Below are 23588 nucleotides of genomic sequence, written 5' to 3'. Positions count from 1 at the left end.
AACACGGACGATGCTGGAACAATTGTGCGCTGCCCCATGGGTCTCCCGGTCGTGGCCAGCTGCAATTTTTTACTCCTGAACTTATTTAGGATTGCCATAACAAATGGGTTGAATACTTATTGACTCAAGAAATGTCTGCTTTAAATTAAATTAGTAAAAATTTCCAAAAACATAATTCCACTTTGACATTATGGGGTATTGTGTGTAGGCCAGTGATCCAACATTCGGAATTGTATCCATTTTAAAATTCACAACAAAATGTGGAAAAAGTCAGGGTGGGAATACTTTCTGAATGCACTGTATATACACCCCCCCCCCCCCCCCCCCCCCTCTCTTTTACACCACTACTACTCGCTGTTATCATCTATGCACAGTCACTGTAATAACTCTACCTACATGTACATATTACCTCAGGTTACCCCGACTAACCGGTGCCCTCGCACATTGACTCTGTACCGGTACCCCCTGCATATAGTCTCGCTATTGTTATTTTACTGCTGTTCTTTAATTACTTGTTACTTTTACGTCTTATTCGTATTTTATATTTTTAAACTGCATTGTTGGTTAGGGCCTCATAAGTAAGCATTTCACTGTAAGGTCTGATGTATTCGGCGCATGTGACTAATACAATTTTATTCAATTTGTTTTATTTGATAAATGCTTCATGAGCTTAGTTAAACTGTGTTGTGTCAGAATCAGAATTCTTTAGGTAACATTTATAAATAAGATGTTCGATTAATTTTCATAAGCATGCTTATGTGGGTAAAGTTACTTGGGCCCCGAGGGGGGAAGAGGTCAGGTTTGTCTTATCTGTGAATGTGTCTAACTATTCCTAAACCATGTGAAGGGATGGTGTGATTAATGGGGAACCAGTTAGGTTGGCTCCACAATGGCTGTGTGCCAGTCACTTCTCTCCGTAAACTTGTCCAGGAGGGATTGTATTTTTAATGGGATTATCTAAAATTGACAATTGATATATGCCATTGGATGAGGTCATGTTTTGGTCCTAAGTGGTACCAAGAACGAGTTAAGAACTTTGTTTAGGAGACCAAACTGAACAATAATTTATAGCTAATGCTATAAATTATGGGATACACCTTTTTCAAGTAAAAGGTTATTTGTGTAATGTTCCTAAGATCTGTTATTTGTCATGTGAGTTGAGATAGTATAATTTATAGCCAAGACACACCTAAGAACTGTTTTGTAAGGACTCTCAGAGAATTCATTTATAGACACTGAATTGATCTGAGAGTCACAGGGCTATGGTGAAGCTCATATATAATTAAAGATGGGACTTTATAATATACTCTGACTTGTGTGTGGTTTGCTCTCTCATGATTTGGTAATACAGGAAATTTCCACGACAACTGTCATACCACATTAGAACCCAAAATACAAGCTTATTTCACACCAATGTGTATAAGCTAAATAATAATCTAAATGTAAACAAACAGTAATAAACATGGTTAAAACCAAAACAATTATATCATGGATGGTCAGTCCTTGCATCCATAACCCCGTCTATGAATTTGAGAGTGGCTACATTTCTCCAGGCCCATCCCTAAACTTTTTACCAAAACAGAGGCGGGGTGTCGCTTTGTTATTGTTTCAATGGAGGACGCTAGGTTTAAGTTAGCTAGGTAAGACAACCACATCAAAATAATTGTAAGTAAACGTTGAGTTTGAGCGGTGATGTCAAACAGTAGGTTTACATGTACAGTTGGGTGATAGAAAGTAGAGCAGTCAGGCTCAGAACAGTTTGACATAGGGGTGGGGTTTCCCAGACACAGATTAATCCTCACCCTACACTACAAAGCACATTCAATGGAAATTCTCCATTGAGTTTGCTTATTAGTCCTTAGGGGCATTAGGGTTTTCTAAAGCTAGCCAGCTTCAGTTAGCTTCATATTCCAGAGCCCTATATTACGTACGTAGTTTGAGTACCTTTTTCTCCACTCCCATCGATAAAATAATTTGCACACAAGTTTGACTATACGTGAAGATTCAAATGCATTCTGTCATTACTAAATGTGCTAGGTATTTTTAACACGACTATTTTTTAACACAAAAAAAAACATTTGGCTAATAAAATATTTAATAAGTTGTCTTACTCAAATTAAGGTGATGGATGATGATGCAACCTTTGCGAAAGGTAATATGATTTTATTTGTCCTCAACTCGCAGCTCAGACATTTCATTCAGGATAAATAGAGTTAGCCCTGAGTTAACCTGCTCGGGAGCAGATTAGTTCTGAAGTATTCGTTGCCATAGAAATGTACCTGGCTAAAAGGTGAGCCGCGTTCGTAGTACCGGTTACCGCGAGTTGAACGCAGTTACCTTGCTAACTCCTCAAACCACATACGTAGTATAGGGCTCTGGACTAGGCTCAATCTCTGTCCAGGAAACCACCCTATAGTGATTAGGTTTGGGAATACATACATTTCCAGGTAGGAACTTGATGGCCATGCGCAGGATGAGGCCAGCCCAGAAGATGTGCAGACACTGCAGCACAAACAACAACCCGTTGAAGAAGTAGAACCCAAAGAAAGGGGGATAGAGGGTCAATGGGTACACCCACGTAGTATGTATGATCCTAGGGGAAGAAACAGACAGATCCAGTCAATACAGATCTACATTAGCAGTCAAAAGCATTTTTGACAAAGACTTAAGCAAATCACTAGAAATCATTGTATCCTGTATCACTGACAGAAAATAATACTTCACACATATGGAGGCAGTTTCCCAGACACAGATTAAACCTAGTCCTGGACTAAAAAGCAAGCTCAATGTAAAAGCTCAGTTGAAAAGGCTTCTTAGTCCAGGATTAGGCTTAATATGTGTCCGGGAAACTGCCTCTAGGAGGCAGATGAGTGTCATCCAAGATCTGAGCGTCTTACCAGAAGGGGAGTATGACAAGGCGGGTAAGGATGAACACAGCTGCAAACAGGATGAAGATGTAGTTGCAGGTCTTTCTCCATCCTGCATAGTTGAACATCTTTGCTGACTTAAAAAGGAACAGGAGAAAAATAAGGAAAAATAATAAATATATGGTTGCTGTTTCCTATATTCTCCTCTAGATGGCAGGCTTAACAGTATGACCAGTTCTGTGAGTAGAAATTCTATATGCAGCATTTATTATTATAATAATAATACAATGACTTTCTGTACAGAAATAACACTCACTCTTCTATACTTATCATAGAATGGATATACTTTCTTTAGGATTGTAATGGTGAAATAGCTGGATGCCTTTTTGCTTGACATTGTATTGCATTGTTGGGGAAATAAGATTGGGTATGTCGGAGGGCTGTACCTCCAGTAGGTAGTCTGAGGCATCGTGCACCAGCATGATCAAAGTCCCGGCACGAATGTAGTTGACCAACCACGAAAAACTGATCAGCAGAATAGTGGCCACATGGTGAACAATCTGCTCCTTAAAATCCTTGAAGAGAGCGAGAGAGGGGGAGTTTGTCAGTTATGCAAATGTTTAGTTTACTTTGTGCACTGCACATCAGCTTCAGTCATAACAGAGGTGGTGGTAGTTCCTTTTAAAATCTTGTTGAAACTGGTTCTGATGGATATGGCACCATGGTCGTGACATTCCTCGCTCGTAACTTGATCATCGAGTTTCTTTTGGATGCGTCGTTCTGAACTACAGTTATTTTAAAATTAGAGCTTTAACACTGCGGAATATCAGCAAAACGTTCAAAGATTTAAATGTCTGGAGGGACACCTAAACTACGGTTACAGACACCTGGTTTCAACACAGAGTCATGTAGGTCTCAAATATTTCCAATGATCCAGGTTTATTCGACAAAGTCAATGTCACGAAAATGTGTAATGGAAACAGCAGCTATAGGAGAAATTATAATTTTTAATCTGTTCGACAGGGGTTGATTTTTCTTTCGTCTAACTTTCTTCGTGACAAATGGTAACGGAAACTGTTTTCAAATAAATTATGATTAGGGAATCATTTTGAAGGTAGGCCTATGCATGGCACGTGGTTATAAAGCGTCACCGCATTGAATTCTAAATGCCTACTGTTTGCTCAATTTAAAAAAATGCAACTATAAAAATAAAATGTTTCTTTGCAGGACAAAGACTGTCTTGACTTTCAAGAATGCCTGAATGGCTTATCCTTGCTTTTCTGGTTGGCTGGATGCAAGTTTCACCAGCCAATTATTTCAGCTTTACAGAAGTGGAAGTTTCACCATGGTTTGCACATGGTAAATTAGTACATACGTGCATTCTATCCAGGCTGGCCTTCGAGGGCTACTTGAGACATGAACAGTGCCTTGCGAAAGTATTCGGCCCCCTTGAACTTCGCGACCTTTTGCCACATTTCAGGCTTCAAACATAAAGATATAAAACTGTATTTTTTTGTGAAGAATCAACAACAAGTGGGACACAATCATGAAGTGGAACGAAATTTATTGGATATTTCAAACTTTTTTAACAAATCAAAAACTGAAAAATTGGGCGTGCAAAATTATTCAGCCCCTTTACTTTCAGTGCAGCAAACTCTCTCCAGAAGTTCAGTGAGGATCTCTGAATGATCCAATGTTGACCTAAATGACTAATGATGATAAATACAATCCACCTGTGTGTAATCAAGTCTCCGTATAAATGCACCTGCACTGTGATAGTCTCAGAGGTACGTTAAAAGCGCAGAGAGCATCATGAAGAACAAGGAACACACCAGGCAGGTCCGAGATACTGTTGTGAAGAAGTTTAAAGCCGGATTTGGATACAAAAAGATTTCCCAAGCATTAAACATCCCAAGGAGCACTGTGCAAGCGATAATATTGAAATGGAAGGAGTATCAGACCACTGCAAATCTATCAAGACCTGGCCGTCCCTCTAAACGTTCAGCTCATACAAGGAGAAGACTGATCAGAGATGCAGCCAAGAGGCCCATGATCACTCTGGATGAACTGCAGAGATCTACAGCTGAGGTGGGAGACTCTGTCCATAGGACAACAATCAGTCGTATATTGCACAAATCTGGCCTTTGTGGAAGAGTGGCAAGAAGAAAGCCATTTCTTAAAGATATCCATAAAAAAAGTGTTGTTTAAAGTTTGCCACAAGCCACCTGGGAGACACACCAAACATGTGGAAGAAGGTGCTCTGGTCAGATGAAACCAAAATTGAACTTTTTGGCAACAATGCAAAACGTTATGTTTGGCGTAAAAGCAACACAGCTCATCACCCTGAACACACCATGCCCACTGTCAAACATGGTGGTGGCAGCATCATGGTTTGGGCCTGCTTTTCTTCAGCAGGGACAGGGAAGATGGTTAAAATTGATGGGAAGATGGATGGAGCCAAATACAGGACCATTCTGGAAGAAAACCTGATGGAGTCTGCAAAAGACCTGAGACTGGGACGGAGATTTGTCTTCCAACAAGACAATGATCCAAAACATAAATCAAAATCTACAATGGAATGGTTCAAAAATAAACATATCCAGGTGTTAGAATGGCAAAGTCAAAGTCCAGACCTGAATCCAATCGAGAATCTGTGGAAAGAACTGAAAACTGCTGTTCACAAATGCTCTCCATCCAAACTCACTGAGCTCGAGCTGTTTTGCAAGGAGGAATGGGAAAAAATGTCAGTCTCTCGATGTGCAAAACTGATGGAGACATACCCCAAGCGACTTACAGCTGTAATCGCAGCAAAAGGTGGCACTACAAAGTATTAACTTAAGGGGGCTGAATAATTTTGCACGCCCAATTTTTCAGTTTTTGATTTGTTAAAAAAGTTTGAAATATCCAATAAATGTCGTTCCACTTCATGATTGTGTCCCACTTGTTGTTGATTCTTCACAAAAAAATACAGTTTTATATCTTTATGTTTGAAGCCTGAAATGTGGCAAAAGGTCGCAAAGTTCAAGGGGGCCGAATACTTTCGCAAGGCACTGTAACAGATAAGTTGGGAAGTCATACAGGCTGACGCTGATTTATTAATGTGCTATTTTCATAAATGGAAACACTGAGTGCATATAGCCATGTGCACTTTACAATTACAACTCAACTAAAAACACTACAAAAAAAGCCTGAACAAAAAACAAACAAGCCCAATTTGGAATTCCACTGCAATTACAGCTAACTTAATGACACCATTGTTTTGGATCGGCCCCACTATTTCATTGTGTCTGTCAAATCAACCGACAAACAGGACTGGATTTCAGACAAGTCTGCTAACTGTTTTGAAGAGTTGCCCCCTTTCATTTGGACTCGCCGGCTGGAAAATAAATACGTCTGGAGAACATGGTCACTGCCATACCTTTCCACAGTGTGCCGGTCACACATTAACCCACAGATTCCCTAGACAAAATAACACCCCTCCCTCCCTAACTTAGTTGTGATTCCCTAACGGACATTTGCCGAGATATGGTTAGCTGTCTTTTATCGCTCTCTCTGCCCTCTTGACAACAATCTCTCCTGTTACCCCTGTAATGGTACTGAGTGTAAATTGTCGATGTTTCTGAATTAGGCTCCACTTACTTTGCGCTTGACATCCGTTGCCACACTGAATAGTAGCGAGATGTAGAATCCCAACTCAATCATGTAGTACCAGTACTGAGAAGGCAGCAGTGGCTAAAAGAGGGAAGAACAAACATTGAATATAAAAAACATGGTATTTAGCAGACACTTCTAAAGCTACTTAAAGTATAGTGCATGCTTACATTTTCATAACATTCATAAAAGGTGTCTAGAAATACCAAACTGGAATCTTCAAATCAGGCAGCTCATTGAATTTGATAAACAAGCATCATGTACTGGGAACCTTTGAAAAATAATTTGCTTGTGACTCTCCCATATTGTGGCAGACACTGACTTTGTAAAGATTTTAAACCAACTAAACATTTAAAACCAATGAAAATTTAGAGACCAACAGTCTTATAGAAAAGTGGGTGAAAAAAAGGTGGCACAGAATGTACATACCAGTGTGGGGAAGCCATTCCACATCTCCTCCATGTCATAGAACCATGGTTTCTAGGAAGAGATTTCAGTGTCAAAGGTATAAAACATTACAAAGGCAAAGCATTGCTAGAGAAAATATATGCCAACAGTAAAATTGTGATACTCACGTCAATTAGGGCACCCAGGCCAGCAATGAAAGCAAGAACGTAAAAGGTAAATCTCCAACTGTAAGAGAACGCACAGCAACCTCAGAAACCCCATTTGAACAGAACACAATTTCACACAGCTCACAACAATTTCACATGTTCACACAACAGATCGCCAATAAACTATGGCTCCTTCAACTATACAAGGGAGCTTATATTTTGATCAGGTGAATAAGACTCACGTCAAATCACGGTAAAGACAATAGCAGGTACTTTTACAGAAGGCACATAACATGTTACACAGTAGAAATACGCCCACATCGGAAATAAATAAAGGTTGTTTAATTAATTAAAATGTGGGCAAGTGCAAGTTCCATTCAACCATGTTCATCTGCTCCGCTACTATTCATTACAGTTAGCAGTACTATACTTTCTTTGCTAAAACAATTGATTTCAACCATATTCAGTACAGAAATGAGTGTAGCCTCTGACTGTATAACCACAGATAGAAAAATAAGGCTTGTGGGTTTGCACTTGGCTGCTAAGGGTACCAGGCTTCCCGGAACTTCTTGATCTGGCTCGGCCGTTCCTGGTTCCTCCGCCGTCGGAACCACCTCTGGACCTGCCGCACCGAGCAGGCCGACTGTTTAGTTAACTCCTCCACTGAACTCTGACAGAGAGAAACAAGGGTTAAGAGCAATATACACTTAAATAAAAGGGATAATCCACCCCCCCCCCCCCAAAAACAAATACAAACATGAAACTCCTGTCAATTTGGTGAAGACCTATGTTTCATTAGTGTACCAACGCAGTGGCTTTGTGTTTAGTGTCTGCCCTGAGATCTTAAAGTTGGGAGTCCAGACTGCAAATAGGGGGTAAGGCCCTGAACTTGACTAACATCCTGTTCAGGGGGTGAACTTGTACATCAAGCTGCCTTACGCTACAGAAACAGGCTCTTATGAGTCATTCCAGATCACAATGACTTAACCTCGATGTGGTCTTTCTGTGAAATCCGGAAATCCTGTAGGAACGTGTCCTAGCTACCTGGTTCACGCTTTTAAAATAATTACCTGCACTCCAGATCGCCAAATCAGCCAATAGATGGTATGGGTGGGTATACTTGACGATATGAACGGATGGATGTGTTCTTGACGTGACAAAGTACATAATATATTTCGCTTAGATGTGCTCAATCTAAACAGTGTCCCAAATGATTCAACTCAGCGTTTGTTCGTAAAGTCACTGTGGAGTGCCCGAGTGTGCTCAGAGTGCGCTCTGGGCATTCGTAAATTCAGAGGGTTGTCAGATTGTCCAGTAGGGTTGATCTGAGCGTTCTGATCTCACAACGGCAGTCAAGCACCGAAGCTAACTTACTGAAGTTGTCTAGATTGCTAGCTACTTCCAGACACGAATGAGAGAACACCTCCCTCTGACCATTTTACTCACCTTAGCCGAGCTGGTTAGGTTGTCTACATGTTATCTAGAGCATTGGTGACTAACTGTGCTGCTGGCAACAATTATTTTTTGTTGTTGTTGTTGTCAACAACGTTGACTGACACCCATCGTATTCAACGAGTGTTGCGCGTTTGCAAATTCCTCAGGTATTCTGCTCCCTGGCACACTCAGACGAGAATGCTCTGAAACCGGAGTTGATAGCCAGAGTGAATTTACGAATGCACCCTCAGTTTTTCCAAGTACCATCTTGCAATGCGCTGTGTGTGTCTGTGGGAAACGGCTGTTGTTGCCATAGCAATGTACTCTGCACTCGTTTGTTCAGGTGATTTTACAGCTAGCTAGCTACTTCACCTACTGATATTGACTTTGGTATTATTGTGTGTAGTGTAGCTACGTTTGCTAACTAGCTAGCCAACCAGCCCAGAGAGAGCCATGTTTTGTAGTCGACTTCAACTGCAGATTTCCAATGACTTTCACATTGCTACCAGCCTTGTTATAACAACAAAATGTGTTCACAAAAAAACATTGTTTTTACATATTAGTGTTATTTAACACAGTTAATCATAGAAATTAATGGTTTGGGGTGGATTATCCCTTTAAAATCTTATGTGCTACTGTCTCCTTCAATTATTGTTTTACTGTAAAGTGTGCTGCGATTTTGAATTCACTTTAAATAATGGTTGATTTAACGTAGTAATCGTGCATGGATTTGACTAAGGAGTTGTGCAGTGTTTGTGTGAGCTATTGAACTGTGTGGTCATTTGGATTTGGTCAGTGGAACTGTATGGTAGTTTACTACATGTGGGATTAGGAAGGTGTTGGCGTTTGACCCCAGTATGTAGCATTACAGTTATGCTGTGCAATTACCTGTGAGGGGAACTTTGATGCATTGCAGAAATAGGATTCCAGTGTGGTGTTGGGAGCAGCTCTGACACGCGGTTTCTCCCTCACTCTAAGTAAAGAGGCAAGTTGAACGGCCACGGTCCTGGATAGTCAGAGGAAGCAAAGGAGGAGAGGAAAGTGTTGTAGGGACTGTAAATCAGTTATGATGGTTGTAGTGAACACAAGTCAACAAGGCTAGATGAACAGGAAAACGAGATTTGAGCAATACTGGTTAAAAACAACAGCAAACTAATGGAACATAGCAAGGCCATTGCAAAGTGAGGAGGGGCAGGAATAGGGGGTTCCTACTTCTGACCAAGGCCCAAAGGATTCTTGGTCTTGGGCCTGGAGTACTGACCTCTCAAATATCTGTCGTATAATCAGGAAGCATACTGCGATGGGGAAGATGACCCAGAGATCACTTCCTTTAGCGAAGACTTGGCCATCCCGGTCCTTGAGGTTGGCCCAACCCAGGCCCGCTGGGAACCACAACCGGTCCTGCCAGATCCAGTCACTAAGCACTCTAAGCCAGGTCAGCATTCTGAGAAAGAAAGAAAGATTCAGACAAAGGGGTAAAGGGACAATGCTTTTTTGGTGTCAGGTACAGTCTGAGTCAAGACATTTTTGTTAGATCACATACCAAAATAAAATCCAAAACGGTTCAAGTAAAGGAAAGCTGCCTCAAATATTTGTACGGAATGTATTGTTGTGTTAGTGAATTTAAAATGTGGGGGTGTCATGCCAAATGGTGTCCCCCTGCCAAAAAAGTATCCCCCCGGCTTCACAATGGGATTTGATGAGTTCTAGCTTCTTTTGCTAGGGCTGTTCCTAGAACTTGCAAAATTCTGACCGAATTACGTAATGAACCAAAGCGTCCGTTGCTATGCTGTGTGCTTGGCTCTCATAGCGGTCCGGAAGGATGGAGGACGCGGGGAGTTCTAGTTCCATTTCGCCTCAGTCCGCGCAAAATTATTACCTCAGAATTGCTCTCCAAGGACGGTTGGTGTTTTTAACGGTGACAACCTGCCTACTACCTGCTTCTTCAAAGGATCGAAAAGATGGGAAAGAGAACACTTTCTTAAACATATATATGTCTTTATAAGAAAATATTGTTAAAGAGGAATAAATCATTTAAGCTGTTTATAGACTGACGTTGTTAGCTAGTGTACTTATTTACCTCAGCCTGCCTAGTCAGCTAGCCAGCTAGCAAGCCAGACAGTTTTATTTAGCTAACGTTAGCTAGCTAGCTACTGTTTAAATATCATTAGGTAAAAGAGGATTACTATTTGCATCCATAACTTTTATGCGATAATTTGTGTTGTGATTATTATGTCATGTTGATCTTGGTGTGCTGGTGCATCCATCCACATTTGCATAGTCACTCAGCCATGAAAACATGAGCGAGCTGGTGACACTTAATACACTAACAACCTTATCTGACCAATCAACATTTCAAACAATGCGTTGGCCTGGTGTATAAGAATGTATAACACAATCTACAGATGCTTCAAACACCTACTGCAGGACTTCCTGACATTCCCCAGATGAATCCATTAGCGTTCTGAATACAAGCTTTGACAGTGCAGAGCAGCTGTTGTGGCATAGATGCAGCCATTGATACTAGTTGAGTGGGCAAGATGCTGTGTAGGTTTAATTACAACACAGGCAATGCGATATGCTGTGAAAGACTCAAAGCCAATATGACATCACTGCTACTGTCATTACTGGCAGGTTTACTTGTTTTGTTAGAAATGGCGTGTAAACAAGAGGGCCTGATTCTCATTTTACTGAGGCACTTTTGTGTCTTAAGTCTGTCAGAGGGCAAGAGGCCAGCATGACAACACTACCCGCTTGGTTATTTTAGAACACACACCGACTGTGACACTGATAGTTGTGCAAAGCCAGATCATCAAATTAATGCAGAGAGAGAGCAGATCTGTGCCCAACATCACACTTTTTACACAATCCTAGGCACAGGAGATGCCTTGTGTTTTTTTTTTTTTTTTTTTTGGGGGGGGGGGGTTATTTTCACTTACGATGACAGTTCTTGGTACAAAAGGGTTTAAGAGTACTCACATAGGGAAGCCTCAGTGCCAGCTACACTAGAGAGATGCTCCGAACAAACCAGTCACTGTGTGACACCCAGTGCCCCTCTCCTGTCTGTTGATTGATTGTTTAACAGGGATTGCATGCATGGACTTTGAACACTCCTATGCTTACTGTGAATTAATAGGGCTGTGGCGCTCTGGCGCCTTTGTTTGCACAGGAGGAAGGACCATTCTTGCAGTTTTCAGAGAAAGCTGTTTTTTTTTTTTTTTTTAAACAGTTGAGTATGTATGGGAAACATACTGACAATAGTATGCCACTAACTTAATTAATTGATGGAGTAGTTGGTCAGTATAGCACGCATTTGCATGGTGTTTGTCACATTTGCTTAAAACAGCAGATCCTGGAATCTCCTTTACCCTCCAGCTGACTTATGAACTTACTTACAATGTCAAAGGACATGGAGGGAAACTTCACAAATAACACCGCAAAATGAAACATTGTAGTCAGAGGGTGAAATTAGATGAATTGATTGAATACAGAGTAGACTGTCATCACCCCGGAGAGGAAACAATGTTGCGAGCATTCCAATAGTGTGTGCTTTTTGTGGCCTGTGATTTTAATGCAGGGAAACTGAAATCCATTTAACCTCATTTTTACCAGCATGTCACCTGTGCAACTGGAGGCGACAAAACTCTTGAACACCTTTACTCCACACACAAGGCTCTCCCTCACCCTCCCTTCGGCAAATCTGACCATAACGCCATCCTCCTGATTCCTGCTTATAAGCAAACAGGAAGTACCAGTGATGCACTCAATACAGAAGTGGTCAGATGAAGCGGATGCTAAGCTACAGAACTGTAGAGTCACAGTGGGGAGGACACTAAATGGAGGGCAGAGCACGCCCCCTCCACAGGACTATAGTGGAGCGGGTCGACAGCTTCAAGTTCCTCATTGTCCACATGACTAAGGAATTAACATGGTCCACACACACCAACAACAATTCCTTTTCCCACCCAGGAGACTGAAAAGTTTTGGCATGGGTCCTCAGAGCCTCAAAAAGTTATACAGCTGCACCATTGAGAGCATCTTGAATGGCTACATCACCGCTTGGTATGGAAATTGCTTGGCATCCGACCGCAAAGCACTACAGAGGGTAGTGCGTACAGCCCAGTACATCACTGGGGCCGAGCTCTGCCATCTAGGACCTCTATACCAGGCGGTGTATGAGGAAGACCCTAAAAACAGTCAGACTCCTGCCATCCAAGTCATCGACTGTTCTCTACTACTGCACGACAAGCAGTACCGATTCACCAACTCTGGAACCAACAGGAACCTGAACAGCTTCTATCCCCAAGCCATAAGACTGCTAAATAGTTAACCAAATAGCTACCATACTATCTGCATTGACAAGCTATTCACATACGCTGCTGCTACTGCTTATTATCTATACTGTTGCCTAGTCACTTTACTCCCACCTATATGTACATACCTACCTCAATTACCTCGTACCCCTGCACATCAACTCGGTACTGGTACTCTGTGTATATAGCCAAGTTACAGTTACTCATTGTATATTTATTCCTTGTGTTATCTTTATTATTGTTGTCTCTGCATTGTTGGGAAGGGCCCGTAAAGTAAGCATTTCACTGTTAGTCTACACCTGTTGTTTACAAAGCATGTGACAAATACAATTTGATTGGATTTTGATTGTGGCCTGCAATGTGGGACGATCCTGCAATTGGGCTTTCCTACACCTGTAGGAACGCGCCCCCTCAAGCATCCCAATGTGGGCATCTGCTCAGTGAAAATTACTTTTAAGTTAATATTCTGTTAACTCATATCCAAATAATGTTGTTGACTCATCCTATACTTGTATGTGGCCAAAACATAAATTGGAGAAAAAAAAAACTTTTTCAAACATGTATCTCAAACAGCCCTTTTCAAAAATGCTTCCTATTTCCTCTTAGAAAATGATGTAATCTCCCCTAGGAAGGTGAGCTGTCCAATCAGTCTACTTGCACAAATATATACAGTGCCTTGCGAAAGTATTCGGCCCCCTTGAACTTTGCGACCTTTTGCCACATTTCAGGCTTCAAACATAAAGATATAAAACTGTATTTTTTGTGAAGAATCAACAACAAGTGGGACACAATCATGAAGTGGAACGACATTTATTGGATATTTCAAACTTTTTTAACAAATCAAAAACTGAAAAATTGTGCGTGCAAAATTATTCAGCCCCTTTACTTTCAGTGCAGCAAACTCTCTCCAGAAGTTCAGTGAGGATCTCTGGATGATCCAATGTTGACCTAAATGACTAATGATGATAAATACAATCCACCTGTGTGTAATCAAGTCTCCGTATAAATGCACCTGCACTGTGAGTCTCAGAGGTCCGTTAAAAGCGCAGAGAGCATCATGAAGAACAAGGAACACACCAGGCAGGTCCGAGATACTGTTGTGAAGAAGTTTAAAGCCGGATTTGGATACAAAAAGATTTCCCAAGCTTTAAACATCCCAAGGAGCACTGTGCAAGCGATAATATTGAAATGGAAGGAGTATCAGACCACTGCAAATCTACCAAGACCTGGCCATCCCTCTAAACTTTCAGCTCATACAAGGAAAAGACTATTCAGAGATGCAGCCAAGAGGCCCATGATCACTATGGATGAACTGCAGAGATCTACAGCTGAGGTGGGAGACTGTCCATAGGACAACAATCAGTCGTATATTGCACAAATCTGGCCTTTATGGAAGAGTGGCAAGAAGAAAGCCATTTCTTAAAGATATCCATAAAAAGTGTTGTTTAAAGTTTGCCACAAGCCACCTGGGAGACACACCAAACATGTGGAAGAAGGTGCTCTGGTCAGATGAAACCAAAATTGAACTTTTTGGCAACAATGCAAAACGTTATGTTTGGCGTAAAAGCAACACAGCTCATCACACTGAACACACCATGCCCACTGTCAAACATGGTGGTGGCAGCATCATGGTTTGGGCCTGCTTTTCTCCAGCAGGGACAGGGAAGATGGTTAAAATTGATGGGAAGATGGATGGAGCCAAATACAGGACCATTCTGTAAGAAAACCTGATGGAGTCTGCAAAAGACCTGAGACTGGGACGGAAATTTGTCTTCCAACAAGACAATGATCCAAAACATAAAGCAAAATCTACAATGGAATGGTTCAAAAATAAACATATCCAGGTGTTAGAATGGCCAAGTCAAAGTCCAGACCTGAATCCAATCGAGAATCTGTGGAAAGAACTGAAAACTGCTGTTCACAAATGCTCTCCATCCACCCAACCTCACTGAGCTCGAGCTGTTTTGCAAGGAGGAATGGGAAAAAATTTCAGTCTCTCGATGTGCAAAACTGATGGAGACATACCCCAAGCGACTTACAGCTGTAATCACAGCAAACGGTGGCGCTACAAAGTATTAACTTAAGGGGGCTGAATAATTTTGCACGCCCAATTTTTCAGTTTTTGATTTGTTCAAAAAGTTTGAAATATCCAATAAATGTCGTTCCACTTTATCATTGTGTCCCACTTGTTGTTGATTCTTCACAAAAAAATACAGTTTTATATCTTTATGTTTGAAGCCTGAAATGTGGCAAAAGGTCGCAATGTTCAAGGGGGCCGAATACTTTCGCAAGGCACTGTATATCACCTTTATTTAACCAGGTAGGCCAGTTGACAACAAGTTCTCATTTACATCTGCGACCTGGCCAAGATAAAGCAAAGCAGGGCGACAAAAACAACAGAGTAACACGTTCATTAACACGGTACTTAATTTTGTTTATCTGTCGGCCCCAGCCTCGAACTTAGGCCGTGTGTAGCTAACTGACACTCTCTACCCATTCATCGCCATCTACCCATGTTGTGGTCTTAGATGTTTACCCATTGTTGTCTTAGCCCTCCCAATCAACATCGGTGATTACTTTATTCCTCCCTCTAATGGCAATATGCCTTGTATACCGTTGTTTAGGGTAGCTCTCATTGTTTTGTTTTACTGCAGAGCCCCTAGTCCTTTTCTACATGCCTCGGTTAGCTCCCTAGCTCCCCCCCCCCCCCCACACACACACACACACATGCTGAGACAGTACATAGCTTAACTGGCACCTCCAGCGATGCAGCCTCTCTCATCGTCACATGCCTAGGTTTACCCCCACTGTACTCTCACCCTACCATGCCCTTGTCTATGCATTATACCCTGAATCTATCCTACCACGCCCAGAAGTCTGTTCCTTTTACTCTCTGTTCCGAACGCACTAGACGACCAGTTCTTATAGCCTTTAGCCGTACCCTTAACTCCTCCACTGTTCCTCTGGTGATGTAGATGTTAACCCAGGCCCTGTGTGTCCCCAGGCGCTCTCATTTGTTTACTTCTGTAACCGGAAAAGCCTTGGGTTCATGCATGTTAGCATCAGAAGCCTCCTCCCTAAGTTTACATTATTCATTGCTTTAGCGCACTCCGCCAACCCTGATGTCCTGAATCCTGGCTTAGGAAGCCCACCAAAAATACTGACATTTCCATCCCCAACTACAACATTTCCCATCAAGATAGAACTGCCAAAGGGGGAGGAGTTGCAATCTACTGTAGAGATGGACAGAACTCCGCAGGCTTACTATCCAGGTCTATGCCCAAACAGTTTGAACTACTACTTTTAAAAATGAATCTCTCCAGAAATAAGTCTCACTGTTGCCGCTTGTTATCGACCCCCTCAGCCCTGGACACCATATGTGAATTAATTGCCCCCATCTATCGTCAGAGTTGGTACAGTTAGGTGACCTAAACTGGGATATGCTTAACACCCCGGCCGTCCTGCAATCTAAGTTAGATGCCCTCAATCTCACACAAATTATCAAGGAACCTACCAGGTACAACCCCAAATTCATAAACATGGGCACCCTCATAGATATCATCCTGACCAACCTGCCCTCTAAATACACCTTTGCTGTTTTCAACCAGGATCTCAGCGATCAAACGACCACTCCTCATCACTGTCAAACTCTCCCTAAAACACTTCTGTGAGCAGGCCTTTCTAAATTGACCTGGCCCAGGTGTCCTGAAAGGATATTGACCTCACCCAATCAGTAGAGGATGCCTGGTTGTTCTTTAAAAGTGCCTTCCTCACAATCTTAAATAAGCATGCCCCTTTCAAAAAATGTATAACTAAGAACAGAAAGCCCTTGGTTAAATCCAGACTTGACTGCCCTTGGCCAGCACAAAAACATCCTGTGGCGCACTGCACTAGCTTTGAATAGTCCCCGCGATATGGAACTTTTCAGGGATGTCTGTAACCAAAAAACACAGTCAGTTACAAAAGCAAAGGCTAGCTTTTTCAAACAGAAATTTGCATCCTGCAGCACTAATTCCAAAAAGTTATGGGACACTAAAGTCCATGGAGAATAAGAGCACCTCTCAGCTGGCCACTGCACTGAAGCTAGGAAACACTGTCACCACCGATAAATCCACGATAATCAAGGATTTCAATAAGCATCTCCCCACGGCTGGCCACGCTTTCCACCTGGCTACACCAACCGCAACCCCCACAGCAACTGACCCAAGCCCCCCCCCCTCGCTTCTCCTTCACCCAAATCCAGACAGCTGATGTTCTGAAAGAGCTGTAAAATCTGGATCCCTACAAATCAGCTGGGCTAGACAATCTGGACCCTGTCTTCCTAAAAATTATTTGCCGCCATTGTCGCAACCACTATAACTAGTCTGTTCAACCCCTCTTTCATATCGTCTGAGATTCCTAAAGATTGGAAAGCAGCCACGGTCATCCCCCTCTTCAAAAGGGGGAGACACTCTAGACCCAAATTGTTACAGACCTATATCCATCCTGCCCTGCCTTTCTAAAGTCTTCGAAAGCCAAGTGAACAAACAGATCACTGACCATTTAGAATCCCACCGTACCTTCTCCGCTATGCAACCTGGTTTCCAAGCTGGTCATGGGTGCACCTCAGCCACGCTCAAGTTCCTAAACGATATCATAACCACCATCGATAAAATACAGTACTGTGCAGCCGTCGTCATTGACCTGGCCAAGGTCAATCACCGTATTCTTATCGGCAGACTCAAAAGCCTTGGTTTCTCTAATGACTACCTCGCCTGGCTCATTAACTACTTCTCAGATAGAGTTCAGTGTGTCAAATCGTAGGGCCTGTCGTCTGGACCTCTGGCAGTCTCTATGGGGGTGCCATAGGGTTCAATTCTCGGGCTGACTCTTTTCTCTGTATACATCAATGATGTCGCACTTGCTGCGGGTGATTCTTTGATCCACCTCTACGCAGACAACACCATTCTGTATACATCTGGCCCTTCTTTGGACACTGTGTTAATAAACCCCCCAAAAAGCTTCAATGCCATACAACAACACTCCTTCCATGGCCTCCAATTGCTCTTAAAACGCTGGTAAAACTAAATGCATGCTCTTCAACCGATTGCTGCCTGCGCCCGCCTGCCTAGCATTACTACTCTGGACAGTTCTGACTTAGAATACGTGGACAACTATAAATACCTAGGTGTCTGGCTAGACTGTAAACTCTCCTTCCAGACTCATATTAAGCATCTCCAATCCAAAATTCAATGTAGAAATCGGCTTCCTATTCCGCAACAAAGCATCCTTCACTCATGCTGCCAAACACACCTTTTGTGTTTGGCAGCATCCTGGACTAGTTGGGTGTGCTATTTACAGATTGGCTGTGTACAGGTACAGTGATTGGTAAGCTGCTCAGCTGATGCTTAAAGTTAGAGAGGGAGATAAGTCTCCAACTTCAGTGATTTTTGCAATTCGTTCCAGTCATTGGCAGAGGCCAAAGGAAGTGTTGGCTTTGGGGATGACCAGTGCAATATACCTGCTGGAGCGTGTGCTACGGGTGGGTGTTGCTATGGTGACCAGTGAGCGGGGATTTACCTAGCAAAGACTTACAGATGACCTGGAGCCAGTAGGTTTGGCGACAGATATGTATTGAGGGCCAGCCAACGAGAGCATACAGGTCGCAGTGGTGGGTAGTATATGGGGCTTTGGAGACAAAACAGATGGCACTGTGATAGACTGCACCCAATTTGCTGAGTAGAGTGTTGGAGGCCATTTTGTAAATGACATCGCCGAAGTCCAGGATCGGCAGGATAGTCAGTTTTACAAAGGTGTGTTTGGCAGCATGAGTGAAGGAGGCTTTGTTGCGAAATATGAAGCCGATTCTAGATTTTATTTTGGATTGGAGATACTTAACGTGAGTCTGGAAGGAGAGTTTACAGTCTAGCCAGACACCTAGGTATTTATTGTTGTCCACATACTCTTAAGTCAGAACTGTCCAGAGTAGTGATGCTATTCGGGCAGGAGGGTGCAGTCAGCAATCGGTTGAAATGCATGCAGTTAGTTTTACTAGCATTTAAAAGATCGGTATACGCCCACAACATTCTGTTGTTGAGGTATGCCCACACCATTCCAACACAGAGAAGCAGGTTAACATAAAATATGAGTGAAATATTTTTTTTATTAAGTAATGATAAAATATTGAACATTAATTATACCACAATGATACCACAAAGCAGAGATGCTAAAAAAAGTGTTGCCCGTGCTACAGACATCTATCTATACAAGGCCGAGTGCACTACTTCTGTGAATACTTTTTTCAATTATAATTGTTTTATTCTGATCTTTCAGGGGGTGCTGCAGCACCCCTCCTTCCCGCAGCTATGGTCCAAGCTAGTTAGCTAGCTACCTACAGGTGTTGCCCCTGAAGGCGGGGGCGAAGGTCACTGTCTACCTGTGTCCTAACTAATTAGCTACTGGTGTAGCCCGCTGCCTCCCGCCAGCTACTGAACCGGAGTCTAGCTTAAAAATTGACCAATAGAATTGGACCCAATAAAGAGGGGTTCCTGCGAATGAAGGAACGCTCCGAATTGCGGGCCGCAATCACACCCTTCTAAACATTTCCGGTAACTTTCCTTAGGGTGTGGGACCTTTTACGTTTCATCAGCTGTAGGTTATAGCTCGTTATAGGCTATTTCCTACACAACCAAAGTAAACCAAGGACGTCCAAAACATTCGTTTTCACGATTTTCTTCTTTCCAAACTGTTATTGTGCGATAGTTCGTGGCATTTCAAACCATGACCTTCATTTATCGCAGCGTTCCTAAACAAACATCACCACGAGATCAGCACATAGCCTATTCGGACAAACTCAAGTTGACAGGAGTTTCTGTCATCCTGAATTATTTGAAAACATTCAAGTATATTTCTCTGTGTGGCAAGTGGGTGACAAGTTTGCGGAAAAGCCATTATAGGCGCACATCTTCAGGGGACTAACTATCCAAGGGAGAGTGAATGTTAAAATACTAACAATGCGAGGTGAGTAGTCCAACGTAGCCTGTTTTAAAATGACAATTGCAAGAATTCAAACAAAACTTTTATCACATCTAGTTCCATATAACGGTGGGAACTTACCTCCGTTTTATCTTTCACGCAGGTAGGCCTATTCGCCGCAGTGTGAAAAGGCGGAAACTGGTATATTGCTGTATGTCTCCTATAGAATAAGCAATTGAGCTCTATGCCGACGACGCCATCAACGATAATCCAAATTGATTATGAAAATTGGTTGGAGTCTGCATTGAAGATTATTATCCGGCCACTCGATCGCCAATTTTCTGCATTTTCGCGGAAAATGTAATGCTTCCCCTTGGTTTGTAGAACTTTCTCTCTTATGAAATACTTCTACTTTTTGTTGGGATAAGGGCCCGGAACAGTTATTTTACATGCTCGGAGCGATATGGCAGATGTTTGCCGGGAACGGGCGTCGGTTAGCCCGGTTTCTTATTTGGACAAACGGAATGGGAGTAGAAGATGGTAGAGTATGAGCACTGAGGTAAGGGTAGGAGTCGGGACAGTGGGCGTGGCAGGGATCAGGCTATTTAAAGTGACGTTGTACGGCATGCGAAAACGCCTGGACTTGTTGGGACGCATCTGCCAAACCCTAGCACAGTCGAAAGATTATCCTTTATGTTGACCAGATACTCTAGTGCCGGCTCTAACAATGAAAATACATTTCTTCAAAAATGGAAGGCAGTTGTCAAGGAGGCAAATTCAGGTGGGACCATTATAGCCAATGAGAAGGCAGATATGCGTGGGAACAGGCACACCGGCTTCCACTAATTACCACAGCCCCCCCCCCCCCCCCCCCCCCCAAAAAAAAATCATGAAAACAAGCATTTTCTTTTTGGTCTTAATTTAGGTTTAGGTTAGCAATGTCATTAAGGTTAAGTTTAAAATCACATTTTAAGTAGATACATTGTAGAAATGGGCGGGGTTTGACTAACTAGTGACTACCAGACGATTCAGTTTTTTTCTCAAAGTTGCCAGGATGTCACGAGTCCGTCCTAGTTATATCCATACACTCGTAACAACCTAATGATTGCGACACTTATATTCGATCAAATAAGTTTTAAAAAATAAGCCATTACATTATTTTGTTAACCAAATTCAAAACTCATTTGACCACCGTACAAATACTCATCTCACCATGTGAACAAAAACGAAAAATGCCACCTGCTGGAGAACAGATTTTGGGCCCAATTATCCCTCTCACTTCTTCTCTTCCTTCTCTGCCACAGTTCAGTTTTGAGCCTTGGCTACATCAGACAGAAAGAGGCGAAGCGAGAGGTTTTACTCCCCTCAAAATCTGTCGAAGAAAAATAAGGTAACGAAGTGAGAGATTTTTTTGTATGGAGGTCAAATGGGTGTGTCGAATTTTGTCAATACACCGTTCTATACACCGTTCACACGCGTATAAGCCCTCTCATTGGCTAGAATGGTCCCACCTGATCTCCTCCCCTCCTGCGTATTTCCATAACAGGCCATTTTTGGCTTCATGCACTGACCTGTGTACATTTTATCTGAAGATCTGCTGAGTATCTTTGGGGCTGACCTGTAATAAATGACTATGAAACAAATTGTTGGTGTTCGAGCTAGAATGAATCACATTATTAGACAAAATCTTTAAATTAATTGTAGCCTATTATCTAAGCAGCAATTAACATGACAACTCAAACTAAATTATTCCACTGCTCTCTTTTGCTACATACTTTAGTCAGACTACCATCATTGAAGTGGTTTATAGTGAGGAGGGGCGTTGTACAAAACAAAGTCATCAGCAATTGGATCATCTCTAACCAATCAGAGTATCAAAGCCAATTATTCATTTTCAAACTGCTGCTTTACCAGCACAGTCTGGGTAGACAGACAAGGCTGTAATATAAGTGACAAAGCAGGGCCTATAGCTCTACTTAGATTCCTGTAGGCCTACTTTGTGCATGGTTTTAGCTTAGAATGGGTTATGGATAGGGGACAATTTTTCACCTTTACGTGGTGATACTTCCTTATTTCTCGATTTGTAAGGGACTGGTGTCTAATAAACGCCTTTTTCCAGTTGCAGGTAGAAGTCCGATAACAAGGAAATATAAAGAAGTGGCACTGCATCACAGTGCTTGAGGCGTCACTACAGACCCGGGTTCGATCCCAGGCTGTGTTACAGCCGGCCGTGACCGGGAGACCCATGAGGCGGCGCACAATTGTCCCAGCGTCGTTTGGGTTAGCAGAGGGTTTGGCTGGCTGGGATTTCCTTGTCCCATCGCGCTCTAGCAACTCCTTGTGGCGGGCCAAGCGCCTGCAAGCTGACTTCGGTCGCCAGCTGGATGGTTTTTTCCTCCAACACATTGGTGTGGCTGGCTTCCAGGTTAAGCGAGCAGTGTGTCAAGAAGCAGTGCGGCTTGGCTGGGTCGTGTTTCGGAGGACGCATGGCTCTCGACCTTCGCCTCTCCCAAGTCTGTAGGGGAGTTGCAGCAATGGGACAAGACTGTACCTACCAATTGGGGAGAAAAATGGGTAAAAGTAAAACATTTAATAAAATTAAAAATAATACATATACACTTTTTGTACAGAGTGAGAAATGCCTGCTGCATGTTGTGTATAGGTCTTTGTTTGTGTTGTTTAGTTTGTGCTGTGTTACATGTTATCTTCTCCTACACATGGCCACGTTGCTTAGAAATGACTAGTTCCATCAAAATGATATTTTTCAGAATATTCTCAGGTTTTTGGAGTTCCTCCTGGATCTAGAAACAGATGTTTATAAGACACTGATTCCTTGCAAATCAAGAATGAAGAAAGTATTACCAGGTTAACGTTGGTTGAAAATAAGTTTGCCATGCTTTCAATGGACCATCGGATCGACCTCCAGTACAAACTAGTTTAGCTATGCCGCTGGAGGTTCAATATAGATGCGTTAGGTCTAGGCCAATGGCAATCTGTGTTGTATACCCCTAATACTATAATCCCACATTGTGTCTTACTATATTGCAATGGGGTCTTTTCACCTCAAAAAGCACAAGAAAGAGGCTTGACACCCATCATCTCAGATGATTTTGAAATTGTTTCTGTTGTTAGAAACAGATAAGATTAGCATTTCTGCAACAATTTTGTTGAAGTATAATTTGATCTCTATGAAATTAAGATAATTGATTGCACCCAAATTGGACACTTTAATTTATACGATTCATGTGGGAATGGCGTGGGTGGTCCATGGTTGGCGTCTGACCATTTCTTTGGATTCCTCATGTCTTACTCATTGTTAGAAAAAAGTTTGCTCCAAATAGAATTTTAGGTACAGTATTTATTGAATATCTGAATCCTGTAAATTAAAATGGTCAATTTGGGCGCAATCAATTAGCTGAATTTTTCAGATCAAATTATATTTCAACAGAACAATGTTTCAGGAATGCTAATCTTATGTGTTTCTAACTACAGACACAGTTTCAGAACAATTTGAGATGGTGGATGTCATGATTGACATGGAACCACCCAATGGGGAAGTAGCGGTACTAGAGTAAAGTGAAAGCCAGAAAATACATCTTTCAAGGTATATAGTTACGGACAAATATTGTCACCCTTGCACTTTTCTTTTGTCTTTTTCTTTTTTTCTTTAACCTTTATTTAACTTGGCAAATAATTCCCTATTTCTTCTAAAATAAGTTGAAATTGAAAATACAACTTTTGGTCAAATCCTTATTGGATTTTCAACATTGCAAAACCTATTTTATTTTTGTAAGTTTAAGATTACAATTTTGAAT

At 42.1% G+C, this 23588-nt stretch overlaps 1 protein-coding gene across 2 annotated transcripts in view; it reads right to left on the bottom strand.

The window, feature by feature from the left end:
* Positions 1–21116, bottom strand: part of LOC110496020 (ceramide synthase 2) — a 28269-nt gene extending 7153 nt beyond the window's left edge. Inside the window, exons 1-10 of one of the 2 annotated variants that reach the window (XM_036952507.1) lie at positions 20986–21116; positions 9768–9950; positions 9395–9512; positions 7624–7742; positions 7094–7151; positions 6948–6998; positions 6507–6599; positions 3314–3442; positions 2898–3004; positions 2440–2593 (exon numbers count right to left, since the gene is read on the bottom strand). In XM_036952507.1, coding sequence (XP_036808402.1) covers positions 2440–2593; positions 2898–3004; positions 3314–3442; positions 6507–6599; positions 6948–6998; positions 7094–7151; positions 7624–7742; positions 9395–9512; positions 9768–9949 — 1011 coding nt within the window. In that variant the 5' untranslated portion in view covers position 9950; positions 20986–21116. Of the gene's footprint in view, positions 1–2439; positions 2594–2897; positions 3005–3313; positions 3443–6506; positions 6600–6947; positions 6999–7093; positions 7152–7623; positions 7743–9394; positions 9513–9767; positions 9951–19914; positions 20543–20985 lie in introns of those variants that run through there. The other variant, XM_021571642.2, reaches the window with a different exon arrangement.
* Between the last annotated feature and the right edge of the window lie 2472 nt (positions 21117–23588).

The sequence above is a fragment of the Oncorhynchus mykiss genome, chromosome 18, assembly GCF_013265735.2.
Source record: "Oncorhynchus mykiss isolate Arlee chromosome 18, USDA_OmykA_1.1, whole genome shotgun sequence".
Taxonomy (NCBI): Eukaryota; Metazoa; Chordata; class Actinopteri; order Salmoniformes; family Salmonidae; genus Oncorhynchus; species Oncorhynchus mykiss.
This window is presented reverse-complemented; position numbering and strand designations above follow the sequence as displayed.